The sequence below is a fragment of the Peromyscus leucopus genome, chromosome 17, assembly GCF_004664715.2.
Source record: "Peromyscus leucopus breed LL Stock chromosome 17, UCI_PerLeu_2.1, whole genome shotgun sequence".
NCBI lineage: Eukaryota > Metazoa > Chordata > Mammalia > Rodentia > Cricetidae > Peromyscus > Peromyscus leucopus.
In genome coordinates, this window is record NC_051077.1 from 38938500 (window position 1) to 38956938 (window position 18439).

The 18439-nt window shown below is 39.1% G+C and overlaps 1 protein-coding gene across 1 annotated transcript in view; it reads left to right on the forward strand.

The window, feature by feature from the left end:
* Positions 1-6736: 6736 nt before the first annotated feature.
* The window catches only part of Gpm6a (glycoprotein M6A), a 264991-nt gene continuing 253288 nt past the window's right edge, over positions 6737-18439 (forward strand). Inside the window, exon 1 of the mRNA XM_028861377.1 lies at positions 6737-6957. Coding sequence (XP_028717210.1) covers positions 6954-6957 — 4 coding nt within the window. The 5' untranslated portion in view covers positions 6737-6953. The remainder of the gene's footprint in view (positions 6958-18439) is intronic.

Genomic DNA, 18439 nt, shown 5'->3' on the forward strand with positions numbered 1-18439 from the left:
GCGAAACACATATGGATGAAGAGACTCACATTTCCACACGTAGGACTCCCATAAAAACACAAAACCAGAAGCCATAATGTGTGCTCAAAGGACTTGTAGAGTAAAACAACAACAACAAAAATACCCAAGTACAACATTATGAGACAAAGAACTCCAAAGAGGCTGCTGAGTTTGTTTTCCTTTGGCCATCTACCGCAGACATGTCGCCTACCTATAGGAGTAGTTTGTTTCCCAAGCGAGACTCTCTTAGAGAAAATTAAGTTTTCATTTGCAAGGGGTGTTCTGGAGAGTGCTTCTGGGTTAGGGATAAAGGCATATGTTTGCTTCTCTCAGCACTAGGACCCCCTCTGATACAGACCCGTGCAGGTCCTGTGCATGCTGCCTCAGTCTCTGTGAGTTCATATGTGTGGCAGTCCTACTGTGTTCAGAAGGCCTTGTTTCCTTAGCATCCTCCATCCCCTTTGTCTCTTACACTCTTGGTTTTTATTTTTTATTTTATTTTATTTTTTACTAAGTATACACTCTAAAGTCTGAAATGTGTAGATACTGTTGACACTCCATAAATATTGGCCAGTGCTGAGTCACAGTATAGTAGCCTTTTGTGGCACTGGTTCACTTGGTAAACCCAGGACACAGGTGGGGGAAAGGTCAAAAGATGTATTCAAGTGGACTGCTTTTTCCTTTTCCCTCTCCATCCCAATTGCTTGAAATCATTCCAAGCTTAAATTTCCTTCAAATGTATATTTACTTTGTAGAAAATCATAGTAAATTTGTTTTGTTTGGGTTATTTGTTCTTGTATTCATGCAGTTTTTTTTTTTTGGTTTGTTTCTCTTTTTCATTATTAAGAATTTTTCTATTCATTTTACATACCAAACACAGATTCCCTTCTCCTGCCCCACAGCTTTCCTCCACAATCCACCCCTCATTTCTACCCTCTCCAAGTCAAGGCCAAAAGACACTTAAGAAATTTCTCAACATTCTTATTCATCAGGGAAATGCAAATCAAGATGACACTGAGATACCATTGTACACCTGTTAGGATGGCTATGATCAAAAACACTGATAATAGCTTATATTGGAGAGGATGTGGAGCAAGGGGAGCACTCCTCCATTGTTGGTGAGAGTGCAAACTTGTACAGCCACTTTGGAAACCAGTATGGTAGTTTCTCAGAAAACTGGGAATCAATCTTCCTCAAGACCCAGCTATACCACTCTTGGGCATATACCCAAGGAATGCCCAATCATACCACAAGGACACATACTCAACTATGTTCATAGCAGCATTATCTGTAATAGCCAGAACCTGGAAACAACATAGATGCCCCTCAACCAAAGAATGGATAAAGAAAATGTGGCACATATACACAATGGAGTACTACTCAGCTGTGAGAAACAATGAACTCATGAAATGTGTAGACAAATGGATGGAACTAGAAAATATCATCCTGAGTGAGGTAACCCAGACTCAGAAGGACAGACATGGTATGTTCTCACTCCTAAGTGGATACTAGTTGTAAAGCAAAGGATAACCAGACTACAACCCACAGCTCCAGAGAAGCTAGATAACAACGAGAACCCTAAGAGGGATGCATGGATTGCCCTTGGAAAGGGAAATAGATGAGATCTCCATGAGGAAACTGGAGGTGGAGGCAATGGAGGGTAGGGGATAGGGCAACAGAAGGAAATGGGATGGTTGAGCTGAAACAGGGACAGATTGGGAGAGCAAGGAAAGAGATACCATGATAAAGAGAGACATTATGGGAATAGGGAGAAACAGGATGCTAGGTAAGTTCCCAGGAATCCACAAGGATGACCCCACTTTAGACTACCAGCAATAGTGATGAGGTGCCTGAACTGGTCTACTTCAGCAATCAGATTGGTGAATACCCTAATTGTCATTATAGAGCCTTCATCCATTAACTGATGGAAGCAGATGCAGAGATCCACAGTCAAGCACCAGGCTGAGCTCTAGGAGTCCAGTCAAACAAAGAGAACAGGGATTCTATCTATGAGCAAGGGGCATCAAGATAATGATGGAGAAACATACAGAGACAACCAAACCAAACTAGTGGGAACTCATGAACTGTGGACCAATATCTGTGGAGCCTCCACAGGACTGGACTAGGCACTCTGCATAAGTGATACAGTTGTGTAGCTTGACCTGCTGAAGGGGCCCCTTGGCAGTGGGATCAGGATCCATCCCTGGTACATGAGCTAGCTTTTTGGAGCCCAGTGCTATGGAGGGACACCTTACACAGCCTTGGTGCAGGGGGAGGGGCTTGGACCTGCCTTAACTGAATGTACCAGGCTCTGCTGACTCCCCATGGGAGGTCTTGTCTCTGACACTCTTACATTTCCTCTTTCATAGGGTTTCCTGAGGAAGGGAGTGATTTGATGGAGACATCCCATTCAGGGCTGAGTGTTCCAAGGCCTCTCACTCTTTGAATAATGTCTGCCTGTGCATACTTCTGCATTTAGATTCTTTTAGTTTCCTAGCTCTAGCTGCTGACTCACAGAGTGGCTCGACTAAGGAAGCTTTCTTGATGATAATTTTTTTAAATGATAAATAGAAAGAAGTACAAGAGAGTTGACATTACAAATAGCAGGCATTTCTTGAGGCAATGAATTAATTTATATGTTTCTTTTGAATCTACATATATAATTTTGCAATTTTAAAAATCTCAAGTAATATGATGGCATTCCACTTGAATGGTCACTTTAAAATAGATAACTAAAGCATCTTATTTTAATATATTAACATATAATAGACCAAAAGAGAAATAATGTCATGGTTTTGATTACTTGATGTTAGTGTTTGATAGTCCATATCTTTATCATTATTGTTGTTCATTCTTTGAAAATTTCATACATCTTTGAATAAAACATTGTCAAAACACTCCTCATTTCCCCCTCAGTTCTCTCCATTTTTCATAACATTTCGCTCTCCTACTGCCTCTTTTGTTCTCTCCTTTTTGGTAGTCAAGTACAATTAGTACTACCCATACATGTGTGGGTGTGGGACCATCCACTGGATTGTAGAAAAACTATCAGTGGCCATATCTTCAAAGAAGAATGATTTTTCATTTCCCAACAGCTACCAACTGTCAATTGTTCCTCGCTAAGGGATGGGATGGGGCCTGGATATGATCTCATATATCTATGGAGAGATTTTTGGCAGGCTTGATCATTTATAGATCTTGTTGAGTGCAGTGGATGTGGCTTATGAATGTGAAGACATGAGGTGTCCAAAAGACATTTGGTGGCATTCCTCCTGATTTTCCAGCCCTTACATTCTTTCTACCTCCCTTTCCTCCATGACCTCAGAGCCTCGGCAGCAGGGAGAATTGATAAAGGTTTAGGGTTGAGCACTCAATCTCTTATTCTTGGCAATTTGATAAGTTATGCATCTTAGTATTGGCTGTGGTCCACTGTAAAATGGGTGTTTCTCTGACTATGACTCAGAGAAGAAGCTCAGGTCTATGGATATAAACGTAAATATTTAGAAGACAATGTGACAGCATGACCATTTGGCAAGCTAAGGGTAGCAGGACGTGCCAAAGGGCTTATGACCTCCCCAGTCATTGGCTTTTGACCAGTTGCTGTAATAGGCTCGGAATCCCCTCCTGTGGAACAGGCCTCAAGTCCAATCAGAAATCTGTTGCTTATCCCATAGCATTCAGGTTATTATTGCATCAGTGGGCATATCTTGCCTGAAAGGTCCTTATTGTGGCATGCTGAGTTCAGTGCTCGATAAGACAAGTAATATCTCTTCTTCCCCTGCAGCTCTCATAACACCTTCGAGAATTATTAAAGCTAGCCACCGGAGAAGAAGTTTTCCAACTGATATGGAATGGGTTTCTCTATGCCTTTGAGCTAAAGTGTTTGTATCTTCAATAACGGGGATTTATTATGTAATTATGGTGGGTAACCAGAGGCACTGACAACAGCTTATGTTGTTTTGGAGAACTCTGGGGCCTTCTTCTCGTAGGGGATACCCCATGCTTTGTCATGTGACTTTGCATGTGGATTTAATAAGCTGTATCTACTGAGATCAATTTCATCTACTCATGCAGGATATCTCCTTTTGAACTCAATTTTCAGAAGTTATACTTTAAAATTAGCTTACTAACAAGTGGCTTTTGAACGTAACCTCAATTTAAGTTAGTCCACCCTCTGTCGCCTCCTCTGACCTTTGTTCCATATCCCATCCCTGGTTAATCCTTTAACACGCAGTATTCCCTTTCCCTCTTCTGTATTACATGGGTTCTATTATCCCTTCGGGGATATTTTTAATCAGCTTGTGAGACAGTAGGCTTCCATGTGACTTTCTGTACACTTTTCCTATGGGTTAGCCATTCTCCTACACCCTAAGTCCCCCGACACTTCCACAAACCTCCCTGTGTAAGTCTTTCTACACCCAGGGTTCCACCTCTCTACTTCTCTTTTACCAATCATTGACTATCCTCCCCCACTTTTAACACATCTCCCCACCCCTCTAAAAAAAAAGGCCCCTTTCTAGCTTCCTGGCTTCCACTGTGCTCCAAGTTAAAGACAACAAAACAAAAGATTTGAAGCTGGAGCCTGACAGCCAAACAAAAGCGAACATGTGGAGTTTCTCATTGTGGGTTTGAGTTACCACAATCACTATATATATTTTTTCCCAGCTCCATCCAATTACTTGCCAATTCATGATTTATTTTATTTTTTACAGCCAAGTGTTATTCTGTTGTCCATATATGCTTCACTTTTCTTATCCATTAACACATTGATGAAGACATAGATCATTCCATTCTCATAGCTACTGCTATCAGCTGCAATGAACATGGTCGGAGACAAAGTCCCTGCTTTGACTATACTACCAGGAGTGATATGGCTGAGTCATACGCCCGTTCTAGCTATAGTTATTTGATAAACTGCCAGAGTGATTTCCAAAGTGGCTGCGCTAATGGGCATCCCCACCAACAGTGTGTTTCCCCTTTTGGTATCTACACCAGCATTTGTTGTTATCTGTATGTATTCCCAATGATGCCCATTCTGATGGAGATGAGATGGAATCTTAAAGTCATTTTAATCTACATTTCCCTGATACTTGAAGATGTTATGCATGTAAAGTGTTTCCTGGCCATTTATATTTCATCTCTTACAAATATTTTGTTCGGGCCCACAACCCATTTTTTTTTTGAATTGGGTTGCTTAATTCTTATAATTTTTTTAGGGACATTTAAAGTATTTCTGAATTGTACTCTGCTAAAGAATACCTAGCCTTTTCTCCGGCATTTGTCAATTCCCATGGATACAGTGATACAGTATAGTAACCTGATTAAGTTCAGGCTCTGCAGCATCTCTGCTTACTCACAAATTTTTCTTGCCTACTTACCACATAGAGGAACTAGAGCAAGTGCTTGGGAATATTGCCTGGCAGTTATGCTCACTTCATGTTGTCATCATTATTTAATATTCCAGAATCAAGACGGAATTCCACAGAAATTCCAAAGAGATTCTAATTTCTTCAAATTATATTGTCTTGGAATGGGCCTTCAGGTGCTTGTGGATCTGAGCATTTGAACTGGTCTTCAAAATTTATAATTTATTTATGTAGAGCTATTGCATGAATGGCATGCTTTGCTGTAATCACAGTTTGTTCACATCGATCAATTTCCCGAATGGGGATGTATTTCTGAATGACATGTTGTCCACTTTTAACTGTTATCGACTACTTCCTTTCTCCTCCCACAAGAATGACTTTCTATTCCCATTGAACTGAAATGCATTAGCAAGATCTTTGCCAGGAGCATCCTTCTTCCTTTATGGGAGAGATGGCTGAGCCAACGTTTCTAAACTATTTGAATGATATGGTCTCTGTGTGTTCATGTCTCCTGCTAAAGATACTAAGTATTTTTTATGTAACGACTTCATCAATAGACAGCAATCTCCTCAAGGTTGGTAACCAGGTCTGCTTTATCTTCTCTTGTTCTTGGTATAAATTTGTACACTTTAGGGTGTATGCTACGGAAAACAGAAGCTTAAGACACTAGGGATTTACTAAAATAACCTCTCCAGGATAAACTTTGAAAAATAGGCCAAATCCTTGGAGAATTATTATTACTTCTTTTCGCTTGAAGGGACATTAGAGGTAACTTTTTTCCAGATCGTTTATTTAACAAATTAAGAAACCAAATCCCAGTGTATCACTGGTATAGTAGGTTCTAACTCCAGCCTCCTTCCGTCCAGGTGTCTGTTTATCTTTTATTTTCAGGTGAGTTCTGCTCATTATTGTGTGTGTGTGTGTGTGTGTGTGTGTGTGTGTGCATGTTTGTGTGTGTGCGTATTTGTGTGTTTAAGATTTTACAGCAATGTTTTATTGAAAAATGAAGCATTTAATGTAGAAGAGATTGCATAGTACAAAGGAAATTTTTTCTTTCTATTGTTTTTTAACATCCTTATTAATAAAAATTATTGAACTAAAAACAAGAGAAAAAATAGACAACATTGAATAATTTCATATCATGTCATTTTTTTTTCTGGAATAAATTTTTTCCTGAGATTATCCCTCTTACCCCCATTATCTGGGGTAAGAGTTAGTTCCTGGATTCCTAGGGTGCTGTGAGAATGTGTATGTTGACAATGTCTTTAGGAGGGAGACATTTGCATGTGGCTCTTCAGAAAGCTAAAGGGGTCAGGGTAGGGGCCTCTGGGAGCTAGGCAACTGTGAACCCAGGAACTAGGTTTCAATCAGCAGAGGCAGGTGGAGAGAGGGAGGGGTCTGCGGGCGGGCGCAGCGGAATTTCGCTGGGCTCTGCGGGGCTGTCTCCGCTGGGAGGGGCCAGGCTGTCAGTGGCTGGGACATTGGGAGCCCGAGAGCAGCTTGGACAAGTGGACTACAGCACGCAGCGCCTGCCTGTTCTTCCACACATCTCTGGGGACCTCAGGAGAAGGAGGAAGACTTTTGGATATGGGTGAGTGCAGCGGCCCCCCAAGGCTCGGCCGGGGCAGGGGAAGCTGGTGTTACTGAAAGTGATTGTGTGAACCACTGATTGCGCCGACCCCCTCTTTGGCTATTCCCTCCTGTGCTTTGCTGCTGCGGCTGCCTAGAGCCTGCCTCTGGACCTATTTATTCTGGGAAGGGGAGAGGGGAGAGTTGGCACCTAAGGCGAGGAACGGTGCTTAGGGTGCCTGCGACTTTGGTGTACCTTGCTCGGTGCTTAGGGTGCCTGCGACTTTGGTGTACCTTGCTCTGGACATTACCTGAGTGATTTTTTAAAGAGAATGATCAGAAATAGCAAGCAGATTCCAGGAGGAACAGCATCGTGACACGTTTGATGAGGGTTTTGTGGTGCAAGTTGAAGCGAGTCGTAAGAAATGAAAACTTACAAAACTTTCAGCTCTTAACAGGTTTGAGACACCGTGGAAGGGCGAGATTTGGGGACAGTTTCTAGTCCCGGTGGAAACGGAACGCCCATTTTCACAGAGGTTTTGAAGTCGAGGCTCAAAGCTTCACTTTTCCTTGGAAGAATCTTGGTAAATAAATGATCTAGTTGAAAGGACGCCCTGAGTGGCCCGGGTCACCTCATGGTAGCCCTTGGAGCAGTTTAGCTTCGCTCCAGTTTCTTCGGAGTTCAGCGGCTCAGGTTGGCACATTCCCAGGATTGTTGCGGGGTGCGATGGACGTGGAGGACAGGGTGTCTGCCCTGGGGATCCAAATCCACTATCAGAAGGAGTGCTGAAGAGTGAGAAGAGTTCTTAAACCGGTGGAGAAGAAGTGACCCACTATCTGGAGACTTGGTTGTGTTTGTTCGGCTTATGCGCAAAGTGCTCGCACGCTATTGCATTTCCACGGTTACTGATTAGTGATCCCCAGCCGCGGGGGATTTACTATGCAAACGCCAGTGGACTCACTGCTTCCGGTCCAAGTCCATTAGTCGCCCCTCCCCCGCCGCTCCCTTGTCCTTTGTTGTAAGAGATTTCACCCAGAGCAAAGGAGCCCTTTGGGTTGACATGCCCTGTAGAAATTCCTAAATTCCCACAGGCTCAGTGTTAGGGGATGCTTTGACTACTAAGCAGTGGGGTTTATGCACACTGGCCAACTTGGAAGAAAAGAAAACAGAAAAGGCTAAGGACATTTTTGCCTATGAATGTTAGCTGTGATCAAGACATTAATAGTCTCTTCTTGCATGACCCTGCAAGAGTCTTAGAAAGACTCATTTTTTTTTAAAGTTCTTTGAACAAAAGTGTTGGGAATGATCTCCAGAATGAAGTCTAACTGGAGAATTTTTTTTTTTAAAACAGAAGTAATATTTTCAGGTTATAAAAGAAAAACAAACTGCTTCCTCATTGATACATACAGAACATAGGTTTTTAAAAATACAGTTGTATTTTTGTTTTACTAGAATAACAGTTGTATGAGAATAACATCTGGGGAATGGGTCTCTCTTGAATGAAAAGACAAAATAATTGACTTGGCTTTATCTTGTCATGGACTCTATTATAAACATTAAGATTCTAGTATTTAGAAAGCATGACATTATTTACCTTGATCAACTTACGTTTGAATTGTTTGGCTATCAAACATTAAGTTTTTCCACTTCAAAGTTAAATATTTCTATAGTTTGTGTTTCCAAGCCATAAAGAAAATGATTGACTCTGGGTTTTACTTGGATTCTTGTGGCTAAATCACTAACCAACAGTATAGAAAGTGCTGTGGGACCAAGTTGGAGTGAGTACCTGTAATAATCCGGAGTTTAAATTTAGTTCTTAAAACTACTCTTTGCTCAGGAATGGATCACATGTTCTTCTTGTATTTGACATCACCTAAAACTCCTGCAGGTGTCAGTTGCCTACTGGGAGACAGGATAGTAGAGGAACAAGAGAGGATCGACAGGTTAGGAAAGAAGAAACAAAGTGAGAAAGCCAAACAATTAGTATATAGGCAAAGGGAGCAAGAGTCCAAAGCCAAGACTCAGAGCAGAAATGAAGAGAAAAAACAAAACAAAACAAAACAAAACAAAACAAAAAACCCAGAAAAGTTAGAAGAGCCAACATGAGAAGGGCGGAAAGAAATGTGCCCAGAAACTATGCAGAAAATATTTTATCATTGAAGTTATAGTCTTCCTCCTCCTTTCAAGTTACTTGTCAAAAACAGAACTTCATTTCTTTTTTTTAAAGATTTATTTATTTATTATGTATACAGTTTTCTGCTTGCATGTGTGTCTGCAGGCCAGACAAAGGCACCAGATCTCATTACAGATGGTTATGAGCCACCATGGGGTTGCTGGGAGTTGAACGCAGGACCTCTGGAAGAGCAGTCAGTGCTCTCAACCTCTGAGCCATCTCTCCAGCCCCTGGAACTTCATTTCTTAAGACCTATTTCATTTATAGGTGATAAGTTGTTAGTCGGTGACTCAGAAATGGAATCAAGATTGCTAGGGTAAGCGAGAAAACAGTACAGGAAATAGAACAGCAGTCTGTGTCTTTCTTCTTCTGGTGCCATGATAGTTGAAAATTAAGTGGGGTGGTGATAGTGCACCCCTTTGATCCCAGCACTCAGGAAGCAGAGGCAGGCAGGTCTCTGAATTTGAGGCCAGCCTGGTCTACAAAGTGAGTTCCAGAACAGCCAAGACTACACAGAGAAAACTTCTCAAAAAAATCAAAGAAAGAAAAAGAAAAGAAAGAAAAGTAAAGAAAGAAAAATGGTGCCGTGGGAATGAACATAATAATCATTGTCTGAGAACTCCTTATTCTACCGTTGTGGAAGAGTAAGAGTAATTGGTCGAATAGTCTGAATAATCTATAGCCATCATATCTACAATGCACATTGCTAATTCTCAAACAAAACAAAGCAACAACAAAAACAAGTTCTTTGCAAAGTAGGGGAGTAGCAATTGGGGGGGTCTATTGGGTTCTTCTTCAGTGATGTCCTTGGTTTGGGTTAGAACACTTCCTTTTTGCCTTAAACTTCTCTGAAGAAAGGTTGTAGAAAATAGTTTCTATTAAAAAAATACAGGGATAAGTATTTGTTATGTATGTTAATATTTTAGCTTCAAGGTTAACTTTAACTACCATTCATACTCTCCAACTGTGGATTTTCAGAGTCCCATAGAGAAATAGGTCAAGGATATTTAAAATTTCTTTCTTTCTTTCTTTTTTTTCTTTCTTTCTTTCTTTCTTTCTTTCTTTCTTTCTTTCTTTTTTTTTTTTTTGGTTTTTCGAGACAGGGTTTCTCTGTGTAGCTTTGCGCCTCTCCTGGAACTCGCTTTGTAGACCAGGCTGGCCTTGATCTCACAGAGATCTGCCTGCCTCTGCCTCCCGAGTGCTGGTATTAAAGGTGTTTGCCACCACTGCTCAGCTTAAAATTTCTTTCTTAAGCATATTAGTCACTGCTCTGCTTAAATATGTGTGTATGTGCATATATTTATATATATATATTCAATTTATAGTATTTATTCTAGCAGTATTTATCTTTTTTCTGTTTATAAATGGTGTGATTCTTTAGTACATTGACATATCTTACTAATGAAGGCTATGGCACTAAACTTGATTTGGAGGAAGGTGAAGGTTCTGTTAAGGGGGATGCTCTAAATAGAATAAAGGATGCTTCTACCACAGAAAGGAGGTAAACATGTTGTAAAGGAGGTAAAACATGAATCTGGGTCAATAAATAGATCTTGGGAAAAAAATTCTCAAAGCAGCAAGAATGTCAAATTATGTAATAGGAAATAGGAAGTAAAAGAAAGTCTTTATGATAACAGTGTTCAAGGAAAATATATTGACCACAGTGCTAAAACAAAGAATAAATTGGAGAAGATGTACTGAATTATTAGGGTAGCACTGAAATGATATATCCAGACAAACCCAGTAACACTGGACAGAGAGGGAAAAAGGTAAGTGGAAGATAAGTCTACAAAATCATGTAACAGAATAACAAGGACAATGAATAAATTTTCTGCGGATATGAAAGCTTCACAGTGGAGAAAATGGTAGGTTTTTTTTTTTTTTTATACCATATTTAAAGGATAAACTAGATGATTTATTTTCTGGTTCTCCTGGGCAACTGATTAGTTTCACTTTTAAAACATTAACCAAGAGATGATGTCTAGATGTTTAAATGGAAGTGTTTAATAAGTTTTAAACACATATTGAAAATTTAGTAAGGAAAAATGAGAAGGGAAACAATCATGCAAGAGTTCCCAATTTCTACTGAAAGATACTCCCAAAGAGGGAATCATTTGCTTGAAAGAGAGAGCACAGGTAACTGTGGTTAAGGGGTAAGAGAGAAAGGATAAGTGGTGTTAAGAGGAAAACGGTGCCAGCTACCAATTACGTACTAAATGCCCTAAAATTAGAAGCTTGAACATTCAGTGATAGACCAAAAGCCATACATTTTCACAACAGAGAAAAAAAAATCAGAAGAAGATATTTTTCTGCTATTCAGTTTCAAGCAAAAATGGAGTTGGCTAGGGATATTTAAAATTGTTTAAAAATTTGGATGAAAAAAATGAGACATACTATTTTTTTGAGCTTCTAATTTTATTCCAGGGGAAAAGCGACACAGGATAAGCAGTGATGACAGAAACAGACAATGTTTGAAACCGGTTGCTCTTGTAAATCTCTGAAGCTCTTTTATTCTCTTGTGTTTCATTGGGGGGACTATAAGTTTACGTAGCTCAGGTTATTATTCAGTAAAAATTGGGGGAAAATCATGTGAATCTGATAAGTTCAAACTGTTTTCTTTAAAAAGTAGAGTCTAATTGTATGATTCTAGAGTCTAGAATCTAGGTTAATAGGTAACAGTGCTTATGGATCATTGACCTCCCTAGCATATTATTTTCCCTAGACAATTATCGTAACCAAATAACATTGTGAACCAGATAAAGACAAACTAGTGCCATGATTGCCTATTGCTATAAACCAACTATTCTCCAGACGAGTTTATTAAAGCAATTCATTACTGGAGCTGGAGAGATGGCTCAGCAATTAAGAGCACTGGATGCTCTTACAGGGGACATGGATTGAATTACCTGCACCCACGTGGCAGCTCACAACTGTCTGTAACTTCAGTCCCAGGGGGTCCGGCATCTTCATGCAGACATACATGCAGGCAAAACACTAATGCACATAAAATAAAAATAAATAAATTATTTAAAAAGACCAAAACCCAATTCATTGCTAACTCTCATGACTCTATGGGCTGACTGTTTTATATGTCGTCTTGAGTGTTTTATATGCAGTCTTGAGTTGTCACTGTATAATATCAGCTAGGTAATCAACCATCTGAAGACTTTGTCAACTTGATGATTTGAGACCATTCACAAATAGCTGGCCGCTGATAGTGTCTGTTGATTGTGGGCTCATCTGTGGCCATCTTTGGGTTTTCCTGAAAAAAAAAAAAAAAAAAAAAAAAAAAAAAAAAAAAAGATGGGTTCCAAGAAATAACATTCCAAAAGGAGTGTTTTAAGATATTCAGGGGATGACCTAGCATCAGGGAAGTTTCCCAGAGCATGAGTTCTGCTTCATTTTATTGACCACAAAAATCGAAAGCAGTATATGACAAGGATAGGAGATCAGGCCTATCGTCTTGAAGTCAAGTACATGATGGCTGCCATAAGGAAAGTAGAAACTGAACAGAGCTGACTAATATATTTCATTCTTTTTTTTTTTTTTTTTTTTTTTTTTGGTTTTTCGAGACAGGGTTCTCTGCGTAGCTTTGCGCCTTCCTGAGCTCACTTGGTAGCCAGCTGGCCTCGAACTCACAGAGATCCGCCTGGCTCTGCCTCCCGAGTGCTGGGATTAAAGGCGTGCGCCACCACCGGCCGGCTATATTTCATTCTTAAAATAAATGCCTCATAAATGTGCTGTGTGTTATGTTTATAACTGGATGCTAAGTAAATGTCTTTGAAATACATATTGCAAGTGACTCTATCTTTAATTAGAAATGTAAAACCAAAGTTTTGCAGCAAAACACTGAGTGTGAAAATTGAGGCTTGGGTGGAGATATTGTTGTTGAAACCTGAGATTCAACTCTACTCCAAATGGTGGCAATAAAATCAGCTAGTCTTTTTTATTTTCACTTAAATCTGAAATTCTTAGGATATTATAAATTAATGTTTTATTTATAATTTATTTAGAACAGAGCTCATGTCATAAGTTCTAATGCAGATTAAACAGCAAAGATATTCATATGTTCTTGTCATAAAAATTAAATATTCTTAGGTGATCTGTTTAGGGGCTTATTTTACTTTTCTAGAGTATATTAATTTTTATAAATACATTATTTAATTGGGATTATACTTCATTATACTTCTCTTTGAAAAAGATGCACTTTAACTATGTAAATTTCTCCTTCATAAAACTTCATCTAAATCTTTGTGTTATTTTTAACTGGCAAAGATTAGAGCTGTCACCATGGTTAAAAAGAAAAGGTCTTTTGCCTAGACAATTGAAAAACAAAGAAAACCTACTTTAAATTAGATGTTTAAATTCAAAGGCAGGATTCTTTCCAGCTTAGAAGTGTAGAGATCCAAAAACATTAGATTCCTACTGTGTCTGAACTTGATTTATCTGAGGGCATTCTATTAACAACTTTTAAAAAAGAAATAGTAACTAGGGATAGATCATATGAAACTGTACATACTTACATACTGTACATACTTACTACTAAAAGTAAAACAGACAAGTATTTCTCCACCTTAAGGAATCAAGACTTTAGTTACACACACACACACACACACACACACACACACACACACACACACACACACACAAATACACACACAATGAATCAAGTGATAAGCAATTTAAAGAAATTATTTTTTAGTTTGTTAACATATTTATTTACTACTTATTCTAGAAGATATACTTAAACTCTTATTAAAAATAAGTATCTCTTTGCTATTTCTATTTTTCTTTTTGTTACAGAATCTCTAACTTTATTAGACTAACAGAAAGCCTATTAAATACTGATTTCTGGGTCAGACTCCTGAGACTCATATTCAGAATGCCCAGGCTCCTGACTTCTACCTACGGTTTTACATGCCCAATTCAATTAATTTTGAGTCAGGTAGTGTGGGATTATACTGAGAAATGGGATGTCCAGAATGCTTTTCTTCCTCAGCAAGCTGATTGTGCTACTCATTAAAACTTTTAATCATTTTATTGTTTCAAGTATATTAATTCATAATCATCCCCACTTAAACACTTACTACCAAGGTCTTTATTTTGAGATATTCACATATCCATTTTACCACACTCTAACTGGACATACACACTCATACTGGAAATACAGTTATAGTTACTGCCCCTTTTTTTCTCATGGGAAATCTGATGTGTTATTTTTTCTTCTAGAGTTTGCTAAATCTTTCTCCCTTGGAATTACTCATGACTTCCCGTCTCAAGGCTTCAGGTGTTGTTTATGGTTCTATGACTTCCTGGACTTTTGTGCTCTGCTGTCTGCCTCTACTTCTGCCCCTCTAGTTTTTCAACGTCAGTATGTTCAAAACTGAAACCACCCACCAAGGTCTAGCTCATTCTCCTCCATCCCATCATCCCTCTTTTCTTCCTCTGGTACCTAATATAAAGAGATACTTGTAGTTAAAGAAGAGATGCTGCAGATGAGATTTGAATGAAGTGGCCAATGCATTATTAAATGCATACACATTGCTAGGAGAATGTGGTAAGACTGTGAGTTGAATGCACAAGCAATTGGAATTTAAGTCAACATTATATCCAGTTAAAATATATCTCTTGGCTAGCTGTTGTGGCACGTGGCTTTTATCCCAGTACTGGGAAGGCAGAGGTAGGTGGATCTCTGTGAGTTTGAGGCCAGTCTGGTTCTACATAGCAAGCTACATGGTTACAGGGTTACATGGTAAAACCAAGTCTCAATACAAACAAAATCCATCTTCTCTTCTATGGGCACTCAATGTCTAATCTCTGCATGACTTTTTATTGGTAACAGTTATTTGTTACTACATAATTTCTCTTCATTACTTGGTGCCATGTCTGGATTCTGGGGTGTATGGGCAGCAATTTCCAGAAAGTTGGCCAAGATATCATCCAATTCATGAATTTTAAGCTATTTATCTAATACTGCTTCCTACCAACATATAAAGTAACTAAAGTATAAAGTATAACGTATAAAGTTTGGGGGATGTAGCACATTACACCTTAATAATAGTAGGGTACAGAAAAGATGGTAAAACTACTGAATAAGTGTGCCTGTCCAGAACAGGATAGGGATATGAGTGGACAATACTAGACTGCCAAGTGACAAATAATAAAGCAAATCTAAAGGATCTACTGAAAAGAAGATTGGAGTTAGAGTAATTCCTTTGTCAAGGAAAAAAGAAAAACATTTGCAATGAGTGACCTCCAGTGTTCAGTACAATAAAAAGAATCTAGAAAAATCAAATATGGCTCTTCAAGGATTTTTTTGTTTTATTGAAAACAGTTTTTTCCCCCTCACACACAATATCCTGATTATTATTTTCCTTTCCCTCTGCTTCTCCAGTTCCTCCTCACTCCCTTCCTATCTAGCCCCACAAACTTTTTGTGTCCTATTATAAAATGAACAGGCTTCTAAATGATAATAAAAATGAATATAACAATATAAAACAAAAACTAACATATTAGAATAGGACAAAACAAACAGGAGGAAAAGAGCCCAAGAAAAGGCACAAGAAATGGAGACCCACTCATTTGCACACACACAAGTCCCATAAAAACACTAAACTGGTAGCCATAGCATAGACCCCAAAGTACCAATAGAGTAGAAAGAGAAAGAAAGAAAAAATAAATAGATAGATAAAATAAAACATAAGACAAAATAAAAGAATTCCCTGACAAAAGAGCGAACCTCTAAAGATGCCATCGATTCATTTTCTGTTGGTCATCTACTGCTGGACATGCAGCCTCTTAAGAGTAGTTTGTTTTCCCCAGTGAGACTCCTTTGGAGGAAAGCAAATTTTCATCTGAAAGTGGTTACCAATTGGAGATAGCTTCTGGCCTAGGGATGGGGTCTTAAATGCATTTCTGCTTCAGCTCTAGGACTCCATCTGGTGCAGACCTGTGTGAATTCATATGTATGTAGATTCCCATTGATTTAGAGGGTCTTGTTTCTTTGGATTTCCCCTATTTCCTTTGGTTCTTACACTCTTTCTGCATCCTCTTCCACAGGGTTCCCTGAACCCTAAAGGGAGAGATTTGATGGAGACATCCCATTTAGGGCCAAGTGTTCCAAGACCTCTCACTCTCTGCACATTGTCTGGCTATGGGTCTCTATTTGGTCTCATCTGCTGAAGGATGAAGCATCTCCAATGATGGTTGAGCAAGGCACTGATCGATGAGTATAGCAGAATGTCATTAGGAGTTATTTTATTGCTACATTCTTTTAGTAGAACTGGAGTATTTGGTTTTACCCTAGGTCCCTGGGCTATCTAGTCTCAAGTTCTTGGTAGTAGTGCCAGTTATAGGTTATATCTTGTGGAGTGAAGTCAAATCAGGTCATAGTTGGTTAATCCCACAATCTTTGTGCCACAATTGCACCAGCATATTTTGCAGTCAGGACACCACTGTAGATCAAAAGGTTTGTGCCTAGTTTGGTGTTTATGTTTCTTCTTTGGTAGCACTCATAGTTCCTTCCTTTGCCAAAGATGCTTGAGCATAGAGGTGAAGGCTCTATAAAGGTACCAGCTTGACTTCTCCACTCAGTGAGTTCTGTTAGTGTTGTCTTCAGCAACAAGGACTCGCCATCAGTTTGTGGAGAGCAACCTAAAGTTTTGGCAGCAGCCTGGGTAAGTTTGGGGATTCCCATGGGAATTCTTTGGCCAAAAATTCAATTAGATGTAACTCATTCCCAGAACTGGAAATTTCATTGGGTGACAAGTGATGTCCAGCTGATATATCTCTCCCCCATTATTTGGTGATTTCATTTTTATCACCTTCTTATGTGTGTATATTTTAAGAAATTTCTACTGAATTGGGTTTTCATACAACCCCTTAAATGGCCCTTAATTTCAGGAGTCTCTCCCTGTACTTCCTTCCTCTCCTCCCCTTTCTTCTCCCTTCCCATTTGATCCTCCCATTCCATCCCTCCTCTCATCCATCCATAACTTTCTATTCTACTTTCCTTTCCTAGGGAGATCTATTGGTCCATCCTAGTCCCTTACTCTATATCTAATCACTGTGGTTCTATGAGTTATAGCTTGGTTATCATTGTCTTAACAGTGAATATCAATGACTAAGTTATTGCATGTCATGTTTTTGGGCTGGATTACCTTACTCAGGATGATTTTTTAGAGTTCCATTCATTTACCTGCAAATTTCATTTTTTAATGGCTGAGTAATATTTCATTGTGTAAATGTGCTACATTTCCATTATCCATTTGTCTGTTGAGGGCCATCCGGTTTTTCCCCAATGTCTGACTATTATGAATACAGCAGAAATAAACATGGTTGGGCAAGTGTCTCTGTTTCAGGAAAAAGCATCTTTTATGGATTTTAAAAAATTTACATAATCCAAATGAAGTTAAAGTCCCTTTAATAAAAATAGAGAGAGAAGTTTTCTCTTGTAGACAAGATTTTTAGGATTGGGAGAGTGAGGGAGAGGTGAGGGGAACAATGAGAAAGGGAGAAAGAAGGAAAATGAAGGAGGGAAAGGAAAGAGAGCTCATGAAGGCAGGGAAAGAGAGAAGGAGGGAAGAAATGAGTATGAAGGGATCCAGGGTTGAGGGAAAACTTAATAGGTAGGAAAGATAATTCGACATCACTTCAGGATTAAGAAAAGGGGAGGGGATGCTGGATGTGTGGCTCAGTGGGTAGAACACTTACTTAGTATGAGTAAGGTCCTGGTTTAACCACAGCACCACAGATCAAATGAATACTGAGGCTAATAATTAATAATAAAAATAACAATAACATCAATAATAAAGCAATAATTGAGAATGAACTAGGAGAGGAGCATGGATTGTTAGTGTTAGTGACACAAGATGGCAGAACTCCTAAGCGATTTTCTAGAGAATGATATAATAACCTTACTTTGTATTGTTTATATCTAGGGTTTTGTTTTGTTTTGTTTTGCTTTGTTAAGACAGCATCTCACAATGAAGTTCTGGGTGTCCTGAAACTCACTGTGCATACTACTAAGCTAGTCTCAAATTCATAGAGATCCATTTGCCTCTGCATCCAAGTGCTGATTTTTTTTCCAAGTGCTGATTTTAAAGGTGTGTGACACCATGCCAGGCTCTTTAAGTATAGTTTTGACAGTAAAAATAAATTACTTATGAAAATGTTTGATGGCATCCGAGGACTTTTTAAAAATTAATTATTTTTTCCCAGCCCAATTAGATTCCCTTCCCTCCCTCCTCTCCTCCAAGTCGCTCTCTCCCAACAACCAGCTTCCTCTCAGCCAGTCCACTCCTTCCTTCTCTTCAGAGAAAGGGCAGGCCT